This window comes from Artibeus jamaicensis, unplaced genomic scaffold, assembly GCF_021234435.1.
Source record: "Artibeus jamaicensis isolate MK-2021 breed Jamaican fruit bat unplaced genomic scaffold, CSHL_Jam_final contig_465, whole genome shotgun sequence".
NCBI classification, from domain to species: domain Eukaryota; kingdom Metazoa; phylum Chordata; class Mammalia; order Chiroptera; family Phyllostomidae; genus Artibeus; species Artibeus jamaicensis.
The window spans coordinates 15,074,809-15,096,877 of NW_026521843.1; the positions used below are offsets into that span (position 1 = coordinate 15,074,809).

The 22,069-nt window shown below is 48.2% G+C and overlaps 1 protein-coding gene across 1 annotated transcript in view; it reads left to right on the top strand.

The window, feature by feature from the left end:
- Positions 1-21,801, top strand: part of LOC128627723 (uncharacterized) — a 50,117-nt gene extending 28,316 nt beyond the window's left edge. The window contains exons 2-3 of the mRNA XM_053667156.1: positions 19,046-19,101; positions 20,971-21,801. Of these exons, the coding sequence (XP_053523131.1) occupies positions 19,046-19,101; positions 20,971-21,008 (94 nt within the window). The 3' untranslated portion in view covers positions 21,009-21,801. The remainder of the gene's footprint in view (positions 1-19,045; positions 19,102-20,970) is intronic.
- Positions 21,802-22,069: the final 268 nt, after the last annotated feature.

Below are 22,069 nucleotides of genomic sequence, written 5' to 3' on the forward strand. Positions count from 1 at the left end.
CCAGGAAACTTGGGCCTAGAGAAAGGACTCATCCAAGGTCATACCGTGGGTTAGAGGCTGAACCAGCCCTGGAAGCCAGGATGCCTGGCTGCCCAGGTGCTGCTCCACCAGCCTCCTAGCCCTTCCTTGGTGGTTGGGAGAGGCCGCTGGGGGAGGGGTCCTAGGCCAGTCTGCTGCTCAGCCTGCAGGCCTCTCCTCTCCACCACCCCTCAGGCCTGAGGGATGTGGGTCAGTGACTGGGAGCTCCCTGAATAGTTGTTCTGACCCTGACCAGTTGGTTTCCCCCCAGACGTCCAGGAAAATGTTCTGGAAGGAACAGGATGCATTTTCCTACAAAACCATTTGTGTCATGAGATGATTTGCATACTGGGGGGACACAATGTCATTCCTTGCCCATTTCCTCCCTAGAGAAAAGTGTTCCCATCACAGCTTTCTCCTCAAGACGGGGGCAGCTGTGTGTGTCCAGGCCCAGACCCAAGAGACACTTCCTGATGGGGGGGACCAGACATTGCCGAGGGCTCCCCAAAGTAAGAAGGTTCCTTTCTTGACCCCTCCCTACTCTCAGGGCTGGGCTGGAAGGGAGCTCCCGGCTCCAGCATTGGCAAACAGCCAGCTCCTTTGATCCACAGAGCCCTGGGCATCTACCTTGGTCTTGACTGCACTTTCTTGGGCTTAAATTACTGAATCAGCTGCTAGCAGAGAGGCTTGAGGTGATGTTAGGTGAAAAACAATAACAAATACCTGGCTGTTCTTGTGCTCCAGACATTGCTCTAAGCAATTTACTGTAAACTCGTGTAATCTTCACAACCATTGAGTGAGCTTGGTTTATTTTTCCATTATCAACATGAGACATCAAGGTTCAGACAGGTTAAATAACTTGCCTAAGGTCACACAGCTGGTGAGCAAACTACTAGGATCTGAACTCGGCCAATCTGCCTTCAGGTCAGGACTCCGACTACTGACTATGTTTTAAGGGGAGAGTTGGAAGGTTGGGAGCCTACTCTGACCTTGAAGGCTGTGCTGTGTGGTCTAGAAAACTGGCATGGCGTTCAGGGCCCTTGGTGATGTGGTCCCAGCCTCACTGCTGTCCCTCCCTGCCAGGCCCGTGCCCGGCTGGTTGGCAGGTGCTGGTTCCTCTTCCCGGAGGGCACGTCCCTATTTCTCTGTGTGAGCTGCCTTGTTATCCAAGCAGAACCTCTGAACAACCTTTCCAGCACCTATAGGCTGAGTAGTCAGGACCCTCCCCGTAATGAACACGGACTCCTTTTGTGATACAAAAGAAAAACATTATTAAAAAATTGTTTATGAATGAATAATAATAGCTAGTATTCACTGGCCACTGTTAAGCACATAAAACGTTAAGAGCTTTCTGTGCACTGTCTTCAGTCCTCACAATGGGTCTCTTTGGTGAGTCCTACTGGCCTCATTACCATTTTACAGATGAGGTAACAACAGGTCCAGAGAGGTCAAGTGCCTCATTCCAGGTGACACCGTTAGTAATTAGTGCAGTTGAACTTGGAGTCCAGCTGGGCAGACTCCAGAGCCTGGACTGCAGCCAGTCCCTGCCCACAGAAGATGGGTAGATGGGAAGTGTCTCTCTTTTTTAAAAATCGACTTTTTATTTTGAAATAATTTCAAACTCAGAACAGATGTAAAAATTATACAATGAACTTCAGAATGTCTTTCTCCCAGATGATGTTTTGCCACATTTGCTTTATCACTCACTTTCTCTCTCAACATACATACATATTATTTTTATAACAGCTTTATTGAGATTTAATTCACACCCCACACAATTCACACATTTAAGGTGTACAACTCAATGGCTTTTAGTATATTCACAGATATGTGCAACTGTCACCACAGTAGAGTTAGAACACTTCATCTTCTCAAAACAGAAACCCGCACCCTCTAGCTACCCTGCCCCTCCCCCCACTCGCCCCAGCTCTGCTCTGTGGATCTGCTCTCTGGCTCTGTCGATTTACCTGTTCTGGATGTCACATAGGAAAGGAATCACATAGCCTGCCTGGTGTGGCTCAGTGGATTGAGCACAGGCCTACGAACCAAAGGGTCGCAGGTTTGATTCCCAGTCAGGGCACATGCCTAGGTTGCAGGCCAGGTCCCCAGTGGGGGCCATGTGAGAGGCAACCACACACTGATGTTTCTCTCCCTCTCTTCCCCTCTCTATAAATAAATAAAAATCCTTAAAAAAAGGAATCATATCAAATGCCATTTTTGACATGCTTTCACTTAGCGTGTTTTCAAGGTTCACCCCCGTGTAGCATGTGTCAGTACTTCACACCTTGTCCTAGCTGAGTAACATTCCCGTGTGTAGACGTGTACTAACTACATTCTGCCTCCTGTTCATCAGCTGGTGGGCATTTGAGCTGCTTCTGCATTTTGGCTGCTGTGCGTGATGCTGCTGTGGGCATCGGTGTACCAGTGTTTGTGTGGACACGTCTTCACTTCTCTGGGACACATGCCTCGGAGTGGGACGCTGGGTCGTACGATAACTGTCTACTTACACGTTTGAGAATGATAGTGTACTTATTATTATTATTATTATTATTTCTGAGTCCTTGGAGAATACATCGCAGACATGCCCCTTCAGCCCTATGTACTTCAGAGGAAACAAACCAAGGACACTCCTTTTCATAACCACACTTTAATGATCAAATTTAGGAAATTTAACATCAATACAAGATCACTGCCTATCGTGTAGTCCACAGTTAACTTTCACGGGCTATGTCTAGCACGGCAAGTTCCCTCCTGCATGCGGTCTGAGATGCAGCGCAGGATCACCCAGGGTGTGCAGTTGTTATGTCTCTTAGTCTCCTTCATTCTGGAACAGTCCCTGAGCCCCCCTTTATCTTTCTGTTGTCCTGTGAAGTGTCCCTTGTCCAGGTTTGTCTGATCTTTGGATGGATGAGCCTCCATCGCCCGTGTGGGTGCTGAGGTCCAGCGGCAGCTGCAGAGGAGCAGAGACGAGGCACTCTCCTCATTCCTTCCAACCCAGGGCGGGGCCCAGGGGAATTCTCGGCCTCTGAAGAGACCACATTAGACCTGGGCCCAGGGAGGGAGAACTGCTGTGGAAGTCCCCCACCTGGAGGGCTTACTGGGACTTGCCACCAGGAAGAAAGAGGCTCTGTGGGGGCTTCTTCCACCCTTTCCCAGGAACAGCTGAGAGCGGAGGGGCGTGCCTCTGGGCCAGTGGCTTCCTGTTGCGGCTTCACTGAGGGCTCGGCCAGCCTGAGCGCTGCCTGGGAAAGGCTGCAGTGAGAGACACCGGGATGTCCGGGAAAGGGCGGGTGGGGGAGACCCGCAGGCCCTGTGCTAGGAAGGAACTGCCCCTTTCTGGGAAGCAAGATTCCACCCACTTCCCTCCTCCCCTGTGCCCTGCACTCCTGCTTTGGGGGCAGCCCCAGCCTGATTCTCTGGAAGGCGCTGGGGGAGGAGATTTCAGCCTGATTCTAATCAGAGGCAGGAGATGCTGGTTGGGAACTGGAAGTCAGCTTGCTTCACTTGGACCTGGGCCAGTTTGCTGGCCAGGACGCCCAGCCAAACGCCCCACCAACCTTTGCAAGAGGCCTAATGTTAGTGCTCCTTCAACATTATTGAGAAGAGCAGAAGGTTAGCTCCTGCCCCACACTGCCAAGCAAAGTTTTGCAAGGGGCATCAGTGGCTCATTTGTTCACTCATTCATTCATTACATTTTTGTGGCGGAAGATCCCTGTTCCTCATCTTTCCCTCTCCCTCCTGGGGAAGAGGCTTGGTGGGGCTTGCGGGTGGCAGTCCTGTCCCCGGCCTACTTCTGGCCTCGAAGCACCATAAGACCTGTCCTCCCTCTGCCCCAGGGCCTTGGGTTCAGGCCACCCCAGGGCCCCAGTCCAGTTTACAGTGTGGGTGACAGGCACCTCCGGTGAAAGGCAGAGCCTGGGGGAGCCAGTCAGAAAGGAGAAGAGCAGCAAGAGGAGGAAGGAAACTGCTCTGGTGTGCAGTGTGCCGACACACCTGCAGGGACACAGGCGTCACATTCGTGGGTGGACAGCCTGCAGACTTGCCTCTTCTGTCCTCCCAGGCTTTTGAAAATTGGAAAAGTTAACACAGAAATCCAGGTTTGTGATTTTTCTTGACAAGTGAGATCTGGCAACCCTGCCAGGACACCTTAGTGTGGAAGCTCTCTCTTTGTGAGTTCTATTACCTGCCTGTTCTTCAGGCCTCACCGCCGCCCTGTGAGACCATTTTATACATGAAGAAAGCAAGGGAAGAGGTCCCTAGCCTCGCCCAAAGTCATAGCCAAGGGGAGGCAGAGCTGAGAGCCTCCCCATGTTGTCTGCCTCCAGGTCCGTGGTCTCTGTACTCCCCTCAGCTTTTCCTGCTCAAAGAGCTGGAGCTGCCAGCAGCGGTCGGATGGACTGCAGATGTGGACAGAAAATGAAAACACTCTGGCCATCCAGGTGTGGGGCCTCGCAGGCTGGGGCTGAGGCTCTGCAGAGGCCATACTTTGCCAAAGCTCAGAGCAGGACGTGGCCGGGCATGGGTCCCCCAGCAAGCCCAGGCGGGCGAGGAGCCCCAGCACCTCGGTGCAGGGTGCTGACCTCTGGCCAGTTGAACTGGTGCCCCCTTCCTGGCCTCCCTCCCTCTGCTGGGAGCAGTCTCCCTCTGGCAGTGTTTGCTCCTTTTGGCCTTTCTGCACGTGGCAGGAGCTGAAGGCAGGACAGCGCCAGAACTGTCATCATCTGTAAATCACAGCACAGTCCGTCGGTCAGGCTTTCTTGAGCAAAGTGCTCCTCCCAGTCTGTTTGTCCAGGCCCCTCCTGGAAAGGCTTGCTGACCCTTTTCCTGGATGGGCTTGTCCAGGACTCTCGTAGTTTCTAGGAATGAATGGAGGGGCAGCACCTTAGCGTCACAGGGCGTCAGAAGATGCAGGGTAACTGCTCTGTAGGAACAGCTTGGCTGTGTATGGCTTCCACATTTTATAAAACCCTTTCATACCCTTTTATAAAACCCTTTTAAAACCATGCATATTACATGGTTTTCACGACTTTATGAGCCAGACAGAGTAGCAACTGGCAAATACTGATCATCTAAGAAAGGGCAAAGAATTTTGAGACTCATTCTCAAACCTCCTTACCTTGAGCAAGTTCACTTCATCTTGTTTAGCTTCTATTTCTTCATTGATTAAAAAGAAAATCTCTCCCAGGCAAGGCTACTCCAGATAGTGCTGTTCACCTTGAATACGACAGGATGAGTCCCTTGGAAACAGTGCAGTGGGTGGAACTCCTCATATGCATGTTGTGAGGATTAAATGACATGATTTAATGCACTAGCACGAGGCCTGGGCCCTAGTAAGCGATTAACAAGTGCTTGTGGAGCAGACGAACTGCCCCCTCGGCCATGATGGCTTCTTGGGTTCAGAGGGGAGCTCACAGGAAGAAGGAAGTAGTCCTGGCTCCTGTGGCTGGTGTTGCATTTCCTGCCCTTTTTTTCTGTCTCTTGCAAAGTCACCTTTTGTACTAAGCCTCTGGGCTCCCAGCTGGCTGGAGGCACAGACTTATCTGTGGGCCCTGGAAAACTGGGCCTGGGCTGGGTAATGACCAGCCTTCCGCTTACTTGCAGTTTCCGCTGGGGGACTGGAAGCCACAGCATCCAGATGGCTAATTGCCTTGTGCCTGTTTCTGCAAATCACAGTGATTCACTGTCCCTGCTGAAAACACGCTCTCTTTTCAAAGATTTAATGGTTTCCAAAATTAATTTAGCCTCATCTGTTATCCCCCTGCCCTTCTGCCCCGTCCCTCCCCAACACCTTCCTCTGGCCCAGGGTGGAGCTGTCTGCTCCAGAGAGCCCCCCTTTCACTCTGCAGGGCACAGTGTTCAGGGGTCAGGGCACAGATCTCTCCCCAGGGTCATGAGAGTGCCTGCTGAGTGTGGAGTTTGAAGTGGAGACACCGGGAGGGAAGGGCTAGTGTCCATGGGACATTTGTCTCACTGTCCTACCTGCCTTCAGCCACCCAGGGCGGGTCTGAATGGCACCCTAGAGGAAGGACTCCAGGGATCCCCCATGGGCCCTGCTTTGCTCCCAAAGATCATCTGCGCCTTGCATTTGAGTGGCATGGCCAGTGTTCTCGGTGTTAGAGAGCCATGATGGGTCAGTGCGACCTTGAGGCCAGAGCCAGAAGTTGGGAGAATCCGCCTCCACAAGACTCTGACTTGTTTCTTGACCATCTTCGGGCATCTGTTCTTCCCCAGTAACACAAAGGTGATATCATCCCCGCCTCTGCCCACTATTCATTTATTTAATAAACATTTATTGGACCTCTCTATATGTCAGGCACGTGCTAAGGACTGGGGCTACAGGTTTACAAGAAAAAGAGCGAAAACAAGCACCACCAGCCTGGCCCTGTGGGAGCTGACGGTCTGGTCTGGAGCGGAGAAGGAAGGGGGAGGCCGGCACCTGGGCCCCTGCTCTTCTCATTGCTGGGCACTCGGTGCAGTTCTGCCTGGTGGTTTGAACAAAAATCTTCGCCCCAGTCTGTGTCTTAGGTGGCCTTATGACACAAAGCATTTCCCTTTTATTTTCTACCGATTGTCCATCCCTGCAAGTCCCCAGATTCTGTGTTCCTTTTTACCTTTCATTCCTTCTTTGGAACCAGCCAGTTCTTTTCTAAACTCTTTCCTGTCTTGTAGAACAGCATCACATGCTCATAGTAATAGCCAAGGCTTACAACCAAACATTCTGCTTCGCAACCTCTTGAATCTACAAGCTTATTAGTTACCCAGGCCTTCCAAATGTTCACAAGTGACAGCTTTTCGAATGCTGTACCACCACAACACGGGGTCACAATTTTCCCAGCCTCCATTAAACCTTTCCTCACCATCCCCGACCAAGTCCAAGGCCAGTGTCATACATAGCTGCTGTTTTCTCTTTTTTATGTTGGCGTGGCAGCCCCTTAATTCCGTGCAGCAATTTCTGTTCCCAGTGGTTTTCCATTAGGACACCGGTGCTATCACTTCTCTTTCAGTCTCTGTTGTGGCAGATGACGAGCTCACCATCGGGCTGACTGTTGTTTCTAACGTTCTTTCCCTTGGCTCTGAGTATTTCTTTTTTAAACCATTTATTTATTTTTAGAGAGAGGGGAAAGGAGGGAGAAAAAGAGGGGGAGAAGCACCAAATGATTGTTTCTCACACGCCCCCAGCCTGGGACCTGGCCCTCAACCCAGGCATGGGCCCCTATTGGGAATCCAGCTGGCAACCTCTCAGTCCACAGGGTGGCACTCAAGCCACTGAGCCACGCCAGCCAGGGCTGAGTACGTTCTTCTTTACCGACGTTCTCTTGCTTCACTGCAATGCTGCTGTATTTCCTTCTTCCTGAAAAATTCTCAATGGTTATCTTTTAGAAAAATGCCAATTTACTATCCTCTCCAGTTTCCTCAGAAGTCTTTGAGGTTTATATATATATATATATATATATATATATATAATCTTAATTATATTTTTTCCATTACCATTTAGTCCCCTTATACCCCGCTCCTCCCAGTAGTCATGACACTGTTGTCCATGTCCATAAGTCCTTTCTCCTTTGTGCTCAATCCCTCCCCACCAAAGCTCCCCCTCCAACCAGCTGTCATCCTGCTCTTCATCTGCGAGTCTGTCCCTACTGTCCTCATTGGTTCAGTTTGTTCACTAGATTCCATATATGAGTGAAATCATATGGTATTTGTCTTTCCCTCACTGGTTTCTTTCACTTAGCATCATTTTCTCCAGGTGCATCCATACTCCCCAGAGTTCTTCTGAGAATGTCGGCATCTCTTTTTGTGCACATCTGCTGTCTCTAGCTGTGACCTAGGAGACTGCCTCACCTCTGTTTTCCAGATCGCTAATTCTCTTGACCTATGCGTGTTCTTGTCCTATAGCTGCCCGTTCCTGTTTGATACATAATGTCCCCTCATTTGGACAAAACTGTTTTAAAGCCCCTTTATACTGACTGCTCTTCATCTAATTCCTGGCTGTGTGTCCTTCAGCTTCTGAAGTTGTAGATTGTTTTTCATGGTGCTCCACTTCCTTATATGTTCTGCAGTTCTTGTGTTTTAGTTCATATTCTCTAGAAATTATTTTCTATGGGAGTTTTCTTTTGAGTATGCTCTGGATTGAGAAGGCCCCCTTATGGACTATTTAGTGATTATCTTTGCCCAGATACTTTGGAAATGCTGATTCTGGCAATGACGTCTCACAATATTGTTTAGGAGTATAGTTTCACATTACGTGGAAAGTACAAATGTGGACCCTGCGGCACAGACTGCAGGTTTCACTCTGTGGCATGCAGCTCTCCTTTATCTCCCTGAGCTGCAAGAGGAGATACCGTGGTCCCCGCTCATGGATGGGTCTGGCGCTCCTGGCTCCTGACTGTATGCAACTCTTTGCTTCCTAAGAGAAGAGTGCTTGGGAGGTAAGTACTTTGAATATTTCCAAGCATTGAAAATATCTTCTCTTGCATTTATTTGATAGTTTGCATGGGAGAAGAATTTTGGAGTAAAATCATCTCTCCTCGGAATTTGGAGCCACTGTTTCTGGGATCCAGCACTGCCTTGAGATGTCGGCTGTAATTCGGATTCCCAGGACTCCTTTATTAGCTCTTTTTTTTTTCATTCTGAAAGTTTTGGGATATCCTCTTTTCCCCATTGTTATGAAACTCATGATACTTCAGTGAGTGTCTTCTGCCCTTCTTCTTGCTAGGCACCTCATGGTCCTCCCAGCCTGAAGTCCCAGGACCTCTGCTTCTGGGATAGCGGACTTCAGGCTTTGGAAAGGGACAGGGACGGGATGGACACGAGGCTTCCTGAGCTGCAGCTCGAGGCTTCCGACGTCACTTACCGGGGAAAGACCAAAGATTCAACGGGCCAGAGCCCAACCCCTGTCTCCAGTGCTTCTTGAGAAAAACTGATTTCTATTTTTATCAAAGTATATAGAAAAAATCAAATGGAAACTTTCATATTAAAAAATCTGTTATATAAAAGCATCGGCTCTCCACCCCTCCTTCCCTGTTTGCAGTTTCCTTCCGGAGATAGTTACTTTCAACTCTTTTAGCTGTTCTGGTAAGTTCTGCTTTTAAACAATGCTTATGCTCATACTGATATTTCTTTTTCTTTTCTTTCTTTTTTTTTTTTAAAGAACAATAAAAACCTTTATTATATGAGCTAAGACAGAAGGGAGGAGGATTTATTTGCCTTCCTGGCCTTGGTTCCCTCAGTGAGAGCCCCAGCTCCCTGCCCCGCAGTTCGTGGCCGTCTGCATGGCCAGGCCGCCTGGCCTTGGGCGGTGCACGGAGGAGCTCGCCCGGCTGGAACTGCACCTCTAGAAGACGGCTAGTTGTGCTGTTCTGTTTCCTATCATATGTTTCTTCTGAGTTTCTTTTGATCATTTTTTTTGCTTAAAATCTCTTCCTTTTCAGCGCTTAGCTTGGACCCCTTCCTGCGGCCCAGTGGCAGTGCCAAGTGGGACTGACTCCGCGGTTGCTGGTTGCTGCGGTGCAGTGAGCTGCTGTGGGCGCGGTCTTCGCACAGACCAGCTCCTCCTAACACGCTCCATAGACGATGCTGGTCGGCCTGGTTTTGTGTGCACAGCGCCCTGGGCCCCAGGAGAAGTCGCCCACGTTCGGCACTTCTCCTTGCCTCCTTGCATGCGGACTGGTTGTGTGTGGTAGGGTCTTCGGGGCGTCCCAGTTAATATTTTCACTTCTGTGGTAGGGCTGCCCCTGCCCCCAGTCTTGCCCCCAGTCTCGGGGCACTTGTGCCAGTTGTCCTGAGAGATGCCCGTAGTTCAGTGCGGACTGGAAAGAGCTCTACTGGTATTTCTTTTTCTTTTTTGATTATTTATTTTTAAAGAGAAGGGAAAGGAGGGAGAAAGAGAGGAAGACAAACATCAGTGCGTGGTTGCCTCTCACCTGGCCCTCTCCCGGGGACCTGGCCCCGCAACCCAGGCAGGTGCCCTGACTGGGAATTGAACCGGCGACCTTTTGTTTTGCGGGCCAGCGCTCAGTCCACGGAGCACACCAGCCACGGCTACACTGGTATTTCTTGATACTGCATGGGAACAGCTCTCTTGGTACCCTCGTGACCTTGCACATATTCAAACAGGCCAGGAAGGCAAAAGGTTGGACCACAACTAATCTGATTCTTGGTGGGATGCCTTGTGATCCTCCGGGAACAGGGCGGGCCTGCGAGGAGCTGCTGAGCCCCTGTCTTCCACTCAGCTCCCAGTGTTTCCGGGGAGGCTGTTTCCAGACAGCGTCTCCTGGCCTTTGGCTTCTCACGAGACAGGCTTCCTGCCCTGCCCTCAGCCCTGGCACTTTAGGTAATTAGTTCCTGTTCTCTCTTGACTTGAAAATGGAAATTCATTCTTCATGTTCTCTAGGTTCACTACGATATTGTTATATTATCTCATTTCTAGAACATTTACAAGTATTCTTTACAAATTCTTTATACCTTTCTTCAATTTTCTCCCAAATTTCCAGCTGTAGGACTTTTACCGCTTCTTTCTACCCAGTCTCAGTTTACCACTGAGCAATGCGATCGTGGAATTACATTCCCTCTAACTTTGTTTTTCCTGCAGTTAACAGTTACCACAGTTTTTATTGTACTTAGTTTCTTTTTAATAACTATTGCTAATATTTTCAAAATGTTCTCTGTGTATCTGTTCAACGTCTAGCAGTGTCTTTTCCAACCACCCCAGTGTATCAAAAACCACTGTCTTCTCTTTCCCTCCCTCCTTCCCTTCCGTGCCGTCTATCATCCTGCTTCCCATCCAGAATGGTTACTCTCTACACCCGGGGCCCAGGTATCAGTGTAGGGCTTCCCTGCATCCCTCTTCTCCTTCGGATTGCTCCTTTGTTTTCTAGAGTCTCTTTGTTCCTCCTTCTTGGCTTTAGTCTTTCTTTTATTTCGCTGAATTATATCCTTCACTACCTTCCTAAGAAAAGGTGTGTGGGAGGTATAACTTGAGTTCTTACATATCTGAAAATATCTTCCTTCCACACTTACCCTTTTGGATAAGTGTAGAATTCTAGGATTAAAATAATTTTTACTCAGAACTTTGGGCCGGAGTTCTCTAGCATCCTGTACCACTGTTGAGATTTCTGGTGCCACCGCTTCTTACTCCTTCACAGCGATGTGGTATTTCTCTCTAGAAGTTATGAGGTTCCTTCTTTTATTCCTGTATTCTGAAAAGCAAAGTTATTGCCTTGGCTTCCCTCCCTCCATTCTACTGGACATTTAATGGGCACTTTCAAATTGGAGATTTATATCCCTCACTTCTGGGAAATTCACTTACATTATTATTATACAATAATAATTTCCTACCCTTTGTTTCCTGTTTTGTGAAACTGCTTAAACTTCTGGGACGCCTTGAACAACCCTCTAACACTTTTTCTCCCCCAATGGGTGTCTGTCTTTCTTTTCTACTTTCTGGGAGGTTCCTTCACTTTCATCGTCCCTCTCTTTCGTTGAATCTTTTGTTTTTGCCATTGTGTTTTAAATTTCTAAGTGCTCTCAGTCATTCCCTCACTATTCCTTGTCCATACCATCCTATACGTTTTCATGGATTTGCAACTTCTTTTAGATCTCTGAGGCTATTAATTAAATGTATACATAAAAATAAAAAATGTTTTCTTCTTACATCATCTATGTTTCCTCTTAGTTCATTTTCTCTTAAAGTATTTACTTTGGCCTCTCTTTTACGGGCAATACTTTCTGCAAATTCCTGGTGGTCCTGGGCTTTCCATTCCTGTGTGACAGAGAGCATCAACATGATTGGCAGCTGTGTGTGTGGGGCGGGCCAGGATTTGACTGGCGGGCCTCACTCTCGGGCCATGTCATTGAGAGACAATAAAAAGTCAACACTTACAGAATTTTTCTCTGGGGCTAGTGAATTTTTTTCCAATGAAGAGCTTCCAATCTTCCACAGGGGACGTATCCGTAACCGTTCCTTTCTGAGAGTGGGATAAGGGGAGGGGTCTGGCAGAGGGCCCTCCTGTCAACAAGTGACCTTACCTTAACCCCTGCATTTCCATCCAGACAGTTGCCCTCTACTGCTGCCGGAACCCCTGAATTTGGGGTGCTCTGGTTCAGTTTTCCAAAGGAAAAACCTCCAGTGTGTGACAGGGACCAGGTTGCCTAACCATGTGGGGTTGGGAGGGGACCTACACTTGCCATGTCTCTGTATCTGTCTTTCGACTTTTCCCTAAGGCAGGGTGTTCAACCCATGGCCCGCGGGCCGCCTGGGGCTGGGATGTGCATGAATGTGGCCCAACACAAAATTGTAAATTTACTTAAAAGATCATGAGATTTTTTTGAGTAATTATGCGTCACAATGTATTTAATATGTGGCCCAAGACAACTCTTCTTCCAGTGTGGCCCAGAGATGCCAAAAGGTTGGACACCCTGCCTTAGAGTTTAGTCTGTTTTAAGCTCACTTCTAGCAGAAACTGCTACTTCTGAGTCACCTCCTTTGGAGTCCATGGGGAGAATCTCCTCACTCCTCACCATTGGTTCTCTCTCCAGCCCCTTTCAGTCACCCCAAAATCACGGAACTCTCTTGTCCACTGATGTCCTCTCCTCCATTCTCTGTATTCTCATGGGTCTTTTTTTTTTTTTTTAGATTTTATTTATTTATCTTTAGAGGGGAAGGGAAGGAGAGAGGGAGAGAAACATCAGTGTATGGTTGCCTTTTGTGCACCCCCTGCTGGGAAATGGCCTGCAGGGAACCTGCCTGCAACCCAGGCATGTGCCCTGACTGGGAATCGAACCATGATTGTCTGGTTCACAGGCCCGCGCTCAATACACTGAGCTACACCAGCCGGGGGGGTCTCATGGGTCTTTTCTTATTTATTTATTTATTTATTTATTTATTTATTTATTTATTTATATTGATTATGCCATTACAGTTGTTCTATTCCCCCCTTCATTCCCTTCCACCCTACCCCCCATCTCCACCATTACCCCCCTTTAGTTTATGACCATGTGTCTCAAGTTCTTTAGATTCTATATTTCCCATACTATTCTTGGGCCCCCCATCTATTTTCTATCTACTGTCTATGCTACTTATTTTCTGTACCTTCTCCCCCCTTCTCCTCCTCCCACTCCCCTGTTGCTAACCCTCCTTGAGATCTTCATTCCTATGTTTCCACTCCTGATCTAGCTGTCCTTTTAGTTTGCTTTTGTTTTAGGTGTGGTTGTTAATAACTGTGAGTTTGCTGTCCTTTCACTGTTCATGGTTTTTTAACTTCTTTTTCTTAGATAAGTCCCTTTAGCATTTCATATAATAAGGGCTTGGTGATGATGAACTCCTTGAATTTGATCTTATCTGAGAAGCACTTTATCTGTCCTTCCATTCTAAATGAAAGTTTTGCTGGATAGAGCAATCTTGGATGTAGGTCTTTGGATTTCATGATTTGGAATACCTCTTTCCAGCCCCTTCTTGCCTGTAAGGTCTCTTTTGAGAAATCAGCTGACAGTCTGATGGGGACTCCTTTGTAGGTGACTGTCCCCTTAGCTCTTGCTGCTTCTAGGATTCTCTCCTTCACTTTAATCTTGGCTAATGTAATGATGATGTGCCTTGGTGTGTTCCTTCTTGGGTCCAACTTGTTTGGGACTCTCTGAGCTTCCTGGATTTCCTGGAAGTCTATTTCCTTTGCCAGATTGGGGAAATTCTCCTTTATTATTTGTTCAAATAAGTTTTCCAATGGTGGCTGTTCCTTTCCCCCTTCTGGTACCCCTATAATTCGGATGTTGGAGTGTTTAAAGATGTCCTGGAGGTTCCTAAGACTCTCCTCATTTTTTTGAATTCTTGCTTCTTCACTCTTTTCTGTTTGGCCATTATTTGCTTTCTTCTGGTCCACTCCATTGATATGAGACCCATTTTCCTTTTCATCGCTATTGATTTCCTGTGTAATTCCATTCATTTCAATTAGTTTCGCCTTCATATGTATATCTGATTTGTGGCTATAATCAACCAGTTCTGTGAGGATCCTGATCACCAGTGTTTTAAACTGTGCATCTGAGAGTTGTGCTATTTCTTCATCACTTAGATTTATAGGCTCTGGGGCTTTGAGATCTTGAGCCATTTTTGTTCTGTTCAAGCCCATTAAGTTAAGTATGAGGAGGGGAGCCTTGGACTCCCAGGTCCCTGGGTTGTGACGCTATATGTGGGGGCGTGGTCAGAGTGGGGAAATGGCAGCACCCTCTGCTGCTGCTCGCCACTGGGGCCTGCTGGGGCCTGTCCAATCACCCACTCCCTCGCTTGTCTATCCACACACACGGATGCGAGACCACAGTCAACCCGCAGCCCTGCTCCCTCGCTGTTTCCCCGCGATTGCTTGCTGAGTCGCCCACCAGGTCCAACCCTGCACCTGGGTTCCGTGCGCCTGAGTCGTCTGACCGAGTTTTCCTGTGCAACCCCGCTCCTCCAGCTGCTGGTTTTGCCCCTCTTACTGGTCAGGCTGAAGAATTTGTTGTTATCAGACTTCCGAAAAGTTCAATTTTCTGTGTTCTGGCTGTGTTTTCTGTCGCTAATATTTAGTTGTCTCTCAACTTGGTTGTGTGAGGAAGCACAGCGTCTCCACCTACGCTTCCATCTTGGCAGAAGTCTTCTCATGGGTCTTTTCTTTTCAAAAAGTTTTGTGGGGTCTGTGAGGGAGAGGAGGTGAAGGCATATGATCAATTTGTTATCTCAGACTGGAAGTTTATACTTTAAAGGGTTTTCAGATTTTATAAATAACTCATACTTTATAGAAAATTTGAGCAGTACATTGAAGCAAACATTATGATCCTACCATCCAGAAATAGTCAATATTCATATTTTGCAATCACTGACTTTTAAAAAAATAAACTTTTAATTTTAGAATAGTTTTAGATTTATAGAAAAATCACAGTGATGGTGCAAAGCTCTCATACACCCCACAGCCGTTCCTTCCGTTACCAAGTTCTCATGTTAGTGTGGTGCACACATCACGATGGGCCAGTGTCGATGTACCGTTCCTGACCGAATCCAGTCTTTGTTTAGATTTCCTTAGTTTTCCCCAATGTCTTTTTTAGGGGGCAAGATCACACCCAGGACACTACATTATTTAGTTGTCACGTCTCTCTAGGCTCCTCTTGAATGTGACTTTTTTTTAGATTTTTTTTTGTTTTTGATGATCTTTAACAGTTTGGGGGAGCACTGGTCAGATATTTTGTAGAATGTTCCTCACTTTGGATTTGTCTGATTTTTTCTCATTGTTAGACTTGGGCTAAGAGTTTCTGGGGGAGGAAGACTACAGAGATGAGGCACCATTCTCATCACATTATATCAAAGGTACACATTATGGACATGACATCACTTCTGATGTTGACCTTGACCATCTGGCTAGGGTAGAACTTGACACTGCACAAGTGAAGTTAATCCCCTCCTTCCACACTGTACTCAGGGAAGGAAGTCATTGTAGGCAGCTCAGGTTTCAGGGCTGGGGAGTTATGCTCCACTTCCCTGAAGGCAGAGCATCTACACAAATTATTGGGAATTCTTCTGCCTGGGAGATTTATCTGTTCTCCCTCATTTGTTTAATTATTCAATTATTTATTCATTCCAGTATGGACTCAGGGATCTTTATTTTATACTTTTGGTTATAATACAATAATACTTTCTTTTATTGCTCAAATTGTTCCAGCTTTGGCTATTGAGAGATCTTTCATTTGGCTCCCGTGTAATTTTGGGTTCTTTCCCCCAGTTGTTGTGGAGCCTTTGAGCTCTTCCTTACTCTTTGGTACTACAAGATGCTCCTAGATTATCCTGTATATCTGCTGCCCCAGTTCCAGAATCAACCATTTCTCTAAGATGACCTAGTCTTTGTGTTGGAGAGTGGTATTAGAAACCAAGTTCTGGGCGCTATGTGTGCTTGTTGCCACTGGGGTGTCTTGGCTAACAAAGCAAGGAAATAGAGGTGTGTGTACACACATCCATAAGTATTTCCATATGTGACCATCTGTATCTATAGTAAGTTACACATGAGTTCCCACTAATGTCTTCAACTCTAATTCATTAGCACATGGATCGTTCTACTCATCTCCTCTGATTTATCTGGAAGCATCTACTCCAACAATAAGAAACCTGGCTCCCACTATCTGCCATGAATTTTCTCAATTATTCAATTCCAGTGTGTACACACATTTTACTTAAATTCATTTAAATTGAACTACTTATTTCACGTGTCCAAGGTTTCATATAAGACTTTTACACCACTGGGTCCTTATAGTCCCTGCTCTGTTCCCAGCCTTCAACTCACCAAACCAAACGCCAGTTCTCACATCCATGTCCTCTCCAGGCTCTGGCTTGGTTATTTTTTGCTGGTCTCAATTCTTCTGGAGGCCCACTGACAAAAAATGCGTCCATGCCAGGCGCCCGCTGCGTGACAGACTCCTGGTCTACCACAGTCTGTGCCCTAAGTGGCTGCCCAGGCGTGTAAAAGGCAGGGCTGGCCTTTGCGGGGACAGAGGAGTGTGTTCTTACGTTCCTCCTCACTGTGGACAAGGTTCTCAAAAGCCACTGTGGCTGCAGTGAGAGACAGAAGTCTCCCTTAAATGGTGTGTTCCCATGTCACAGCACAGCACGCTGCCCCAGGAAACACTGCTATAAATAGCGCTTGTTCTCCTGCCAGTCTGCCACAGGCTGCTTGACCCAGGCGGGAGCGAGGCTTGGCGGAGAGAGGAAGCAGCAGACAAATAGATCAGCAGGAAGGAGAGGAAGAGAGACAATGGGGAAAGGGTGGATATAATAAAATAATAATATTTGTCATTAGTGAGTTACATTTGCGAAGAACATGCATGGTCCATTTATTTCATTAAGAATAAAAGCTCAGAAAAGTATATATTTAGTTCATTTGAACTGTTTTATGGGTTAATTTGGTTTTTGTGGGGTTCAGGTTTAGGGCTAGGCACGTGACCCATGCTGGGCCGGTGAGAGCCGGCCTGGGGACTGCTAGGACCATTGGAAAAGAAGCACACTCTCTCTTTTTTCTTTTTAAAGATTTTATTTATTTATTTTAGAGAGAGGGGAAGGGAAGCAGAAAGAGAGGGAGAGAAACATCAATATGCGGTTGCCTCTTGTGTGCTCCCTACTGGAGACCTGGCCTGCAACCCAGGCATGTGCCCTGACTGGGAATCGAACTGGCAACCCTTTGGTTTGCAGGCCTGCACTCAATCTGCTGAGCCACACCAGCCAGGGGGAAGCACACTCTCTTTTCGCTGGGATTGTAAAATAAGCGTGGGTGGATATTCCGTGTATCTACATACTTGTTTGCTTGTTTTTTGTTTGTGTGCTTGGAGGAATGGAAGGAAGTGCCCCCAAATGGATGTTGACATGAAGTTTCCACGGTAGGACAATTGGTGATATTTATGGTTCTTACGCATTTACATATTAAATATATATTTTCTATAAATAGTACATTTATATTAACAGATTTTCTGTCATAAGTTATTTTTAATTATTTTATACTATGTTATAAAACAATATAAGTATACAGTGCTATATTCGTAATGTTTATATTATTACATAAATAATAGGTTAGTATAATTATTACATTAGTATCAGGTAGGAGTGCTTTAGCCCCCAAATGCCCGTTTATTCCTTCCCTTGGTCACTGTCAGAAACCCAGGTCCCTATGACCAGCAGGATATGCACCATTAATCCAAGGCTAACCCAGTTTCCTAGATTTTTTCAAAATAAAGTACTTTACCTTTTCTAAATAATGTATTTAGGAAAAAGAAAAATTTCAAAGTAAAACATTTAGGAGCTAAGAGGGTCTACTGGGTTTGTTCTCATCCCATCAGACCTCAGGCCTTCAAGGAACAGAGCGGAGGGTGGATGAGGCTCTGCTCTGGGGGCAGGGGTGGGGGTGCTCAGTCCTGCGGTGGCGGGCATGGGTGGGGTGGGGTGGGTGTGGCAGTTCTGCCAGACCCTGTTGTCTTTTTGCAATGAAACTCAGTGGGTTTCCAACCAGCTTTGATGCTCCGGGCAGCCCTGCCACACAGAGGGACAGGCCACTGTCCCTAACAGAAGAGTGATGGCCGGCCGGCCCAGGCCTTTCTTGAGCCCCTCCTGCAGTGCTTGTGAGGACTGCTGGGAACCCGCACAGCCTGGGGCGCCCGTCTCCGGCTGGGTGCTGCTCTCTCCCACTGTGGGCACCGGCCCTCCCTCCACTCCCACAGCATGGCTAAGGCCAGGCTGCAGCATTTACAAAATTCCTCATGAACTCTGAGGGGATGCCATTCATTCCAAAAGAAAACCACTTTTTACAATTACAACCAGAGCCTGCAGCTTCACATGAATCGCATTGTCTCTTCTCCAGAATAAGTTTTATCCCCGCATAACCCAAAGACCTATTAAAATATTTTCCTAAAAACAAACGGGATTATTCCCACAAGAGCAATTTGCTTCCACCTCCACAGGAAATAGAGGGACTGGGAGAAAAACCTAAACCCATGCAATTAGAATAGCAGTTTGTCCCCGTTTCTTGCCATTACAGTGTTCTAAAATAGAGGAGACCCCTTTCTGCACACTCCAGCACATACCTGCTTGGAAACAAAAGACTGAATCTGAAAGAGGGGCAGGGACTTGGCTGGCCCAGACTATGGGACAGACTCTGCAGGATGGGGGGCGGCTGGGGGGAGGTCAGTGGACGCAGAAACCACCAGTGTTCCCAGCAATCTCACTGGTCAGCTGGGGGCGGAGAGGGACAGGCGTTGGCCCGCCACGGGGTCATGGGCAGTTCTCCCAACCTCCGAGTGTTCGTTATTTCATCTTTAATGATGGCACCTGGAGCAGAAGGGCTCTCAGGCCTCTTCCGGCTCCCTCCACATCCCGAGGGTTCAGTGAGGCAAGGGGCTCGCCCCCCAGGTGTAGGTTTCCACAGGCTCCTTCCGGGATTGCATCACTGCTGCCTGCCAAGGCCGCTCCTTCTCCCACCCCCACAGGCGCCCACACTCCTGCATTTGAGATAACACCCTTTTGTTCTCCCAGTGGCTCCACACCCAAGGGCAGAGGGAATGAGGAAACCTATCTGATGGAGAGAAGAGGTAAGCCGCTGCCCCTGGGCTCCTCTTGCCTTCCCGCCACCGCCCTGTGCGGGAGGCCTTTCTGGGCTGGGTTTCCTGGCAGGGGAGCCTCCTGGGCACTGGGAGTGCTGAGGAGGGTGCTGGTTGTGCAAGAATGAACACCATTTCTGCTGGATTCGTGGAATGTTGAGCAGCAATAAGAGAACGCTTCTGCCACCGTGGACATTCCCTGGCCCACCATGCTGTCTCTCCAACAAGGGCCATCTACTTGTGTGTTTGAGTTTGAGTCTTCACACAGCCTCAGCACGGCACTCCTCGGGTTGTTTTACATCTGATTTATTAGTGTTACAAGTTAACCCTATGGGTGGTCATTATAGTTGCCATCATACAGTGGAGAGACTCAGATAACGAGAGATTAACCAACTATGTTTAAGGTTACAGTACATGGGTGGCAAAGCTGGGGAGGGTGCGGTACTGTCTTCAGCGTTCGGATTGCTCAGGGTGTTTTTTCCCAGATAACCCCCCAGGACGGAGGTGGGTATCTTTTCAGTGGCTCCCCACCCAACTCCTGATCAGGTTTAAACTCCCCATCATGGCATCTGGGGTTTTGCAGAACCTCTCTCTCCCTTCCTGGCCAGCCCCCCTCTTCCACTCTGTCCCCAGACCCACTGAGCGCCAGCTGCACAGCACTGCTACTCCTTTTGCCCTGACCGTGTCTTGCGTGTTCGAGCTCTGGGACTGCTTCGAGTGTGTTCTTTTCTCCGTCTGGTGCCCCCTGCCGCTTCTCTTCTTAGGGAACTCCCATTCACCCTTCAGCACTCTGCTGCAAAGTCAGAGGGCCCTTCGAAGCCTTGCATGACTCCCGTAGTTGGCTGCTCTGTGCTCGGAGGCACAGGGCTCCTTCCCTGGCGCTTCACTGGGCAGGGTAATTATGAGGATTTGCATGCTTATCGTGCACCTAGCTGCTCCTCCAGGGCCCGGACTGGCATTCGTCTTTGCAAACCAGGCCAGGCCCTAAATCCCTCCGGCAATAACTGGGCAAGAATGAACACCATTTCTGCTGGATTTGTAGAATGTTGAGCAGCAATAAGAAAACGTTTCTGCCACCGCAGACATTCCCTGGCCCACCGAGCCATCTCTCCAACAAGGGCCATCTACTTGTGAGTTTGTGTCTCCACACAGCCTCAGCATGGCCCTGCTCAGGTCGTTCTGCGTCTGATTTATTAGTTTTGCACATTAACCCTATGGGTGTCATTATAGTTACTGTCATATGATGAAGAGACTGGATAACAAGAGATTAAACAACATTGTGTTTGAGGTTACAGGATCTGTGTGCCAAAGCTGGGACTTGAACCCTGTTATTCTATCTGTAAGATTCACAAGACCTCTGCCTACACCAGTCTCAATTAGTGGTCCTTAAATTAGCAGATCAGCATCACCTGAGAACTTGTTAGAAATGTAAATTATTGGGCCCCACCTCAGGTCTACTGAATCTGAAACTCTTAGGGTAGGCCCAGCAGTCTGCGTTTTAACTAGCCCTGCAGGGGATTCTGCTGCACTCACTTTGAATTTGAGAGCCCTGGCCTATACCCTAACTGCTCCTCGGCTGGCCAGAGCCAGAGGAGGGCGCTCCAAGGCAAACTTTCACCCTTAGACAGCCCTGGCAGCCAGGACGGGAGCCTAGCAGACAGGACGGAAGGGAAGAAAACACACGGGCTTGGAGTCGGGAGCCAGAGTTCAGCCCCACCTGCTTGTTCTGCAATTATCAACTGAGTGATTCTGGGCACCTCTCTGGGCCTCAGGTTTCTCACGTGTAAAATGAGGATGTTGACTAAATGATCTCATCTTCGATGTCCCTTTACTTTGTTATGCATGCCTCCTTCTTTGGAGCAATATGCTGTCTGCACCAGGAATGGAATGAAGACTGAGTACGAGTACTCACTCATTTTTCGTGGATTTTCCCTGTACTTGGAAACCGATAGTGCCAAATTCTAAAGCCTCGGACCATCTATCTCCTGTCTTCTACTATGTGGGCAGAACATCAAGCAAACCCTTGAGTGGATACGTGAAACTTTATCAGGTAAAAAATAGAAACCACCTAATGGTATTGGTTTGGACTTCCCTCCCCTGGCAGAGGGACCCTTCCCACAGGTCTTTTCCCCGCCCGTCTCCTGTCACCTGCCTTCCCACTGTGACCGTGCCTGACCCCCCTGCTCACATGACCATCCCCCATCTCTTCTGTGAGCTCGAGTGCTTTTCCTGCTCTTCTCCGTGGGGTTGACCATCCACAGGCTCTCCCTTGCCCACCCTCCTTCTGAGGAAGGAGCAGGGAGTTGGGTCAGGGGACCTTACCAGGTGCACCAGAGGCTCAGTGGCCTAGTTGGGCGGCCTGCTGACACACTGAAGCCTTGTCCTGCTGGTTTCGTGTAGACTTGCGGGTTCTCTTGGGAACCCACCCGCTAATGGGTGGGGCTGTGCCCATAGGGTACCCAGTCGGGCCCAGCATTTAACTGGCAGCTGGAAAACCTCCTGGGTGCATCAGACTGAAAGGAAGGAAGAGTATTTCTTGTCCCTTTGAGACAATTATAAGACTTTGAGGTAAGTAATTACATTATAAAAGTAGAGCCCTGAATCGGGTGAGTTGAAGAATTTTAATTACTTAGGACCTGGGTGTCAGCAAGGGAATATGGCTGAACTCTCAAGCCTGGAGGGGCTGTGAGAACGTGGGCAGTTTTAGAATATTGGTGGAAGAATACGTTACCTTTAGCAAAACCGCACGTGCCAGATCAACAGCCCGAGTGTGCCAAATCAGCATGATACACAGAGGAGGACTTTTGGCACAAGGTTTCCAGAGTCCAGGAAAAGAGGAGGAAAAATGCAGGACATCAGGTGTCACCAGTGGCCCTTGGGTTAAAAGCCGAAGAAGGGGGTTGTTCAGGCCCCAGGAAGAGCAGGAGCCCGTATTGCCTCCATCAGCTGAAACTCATCG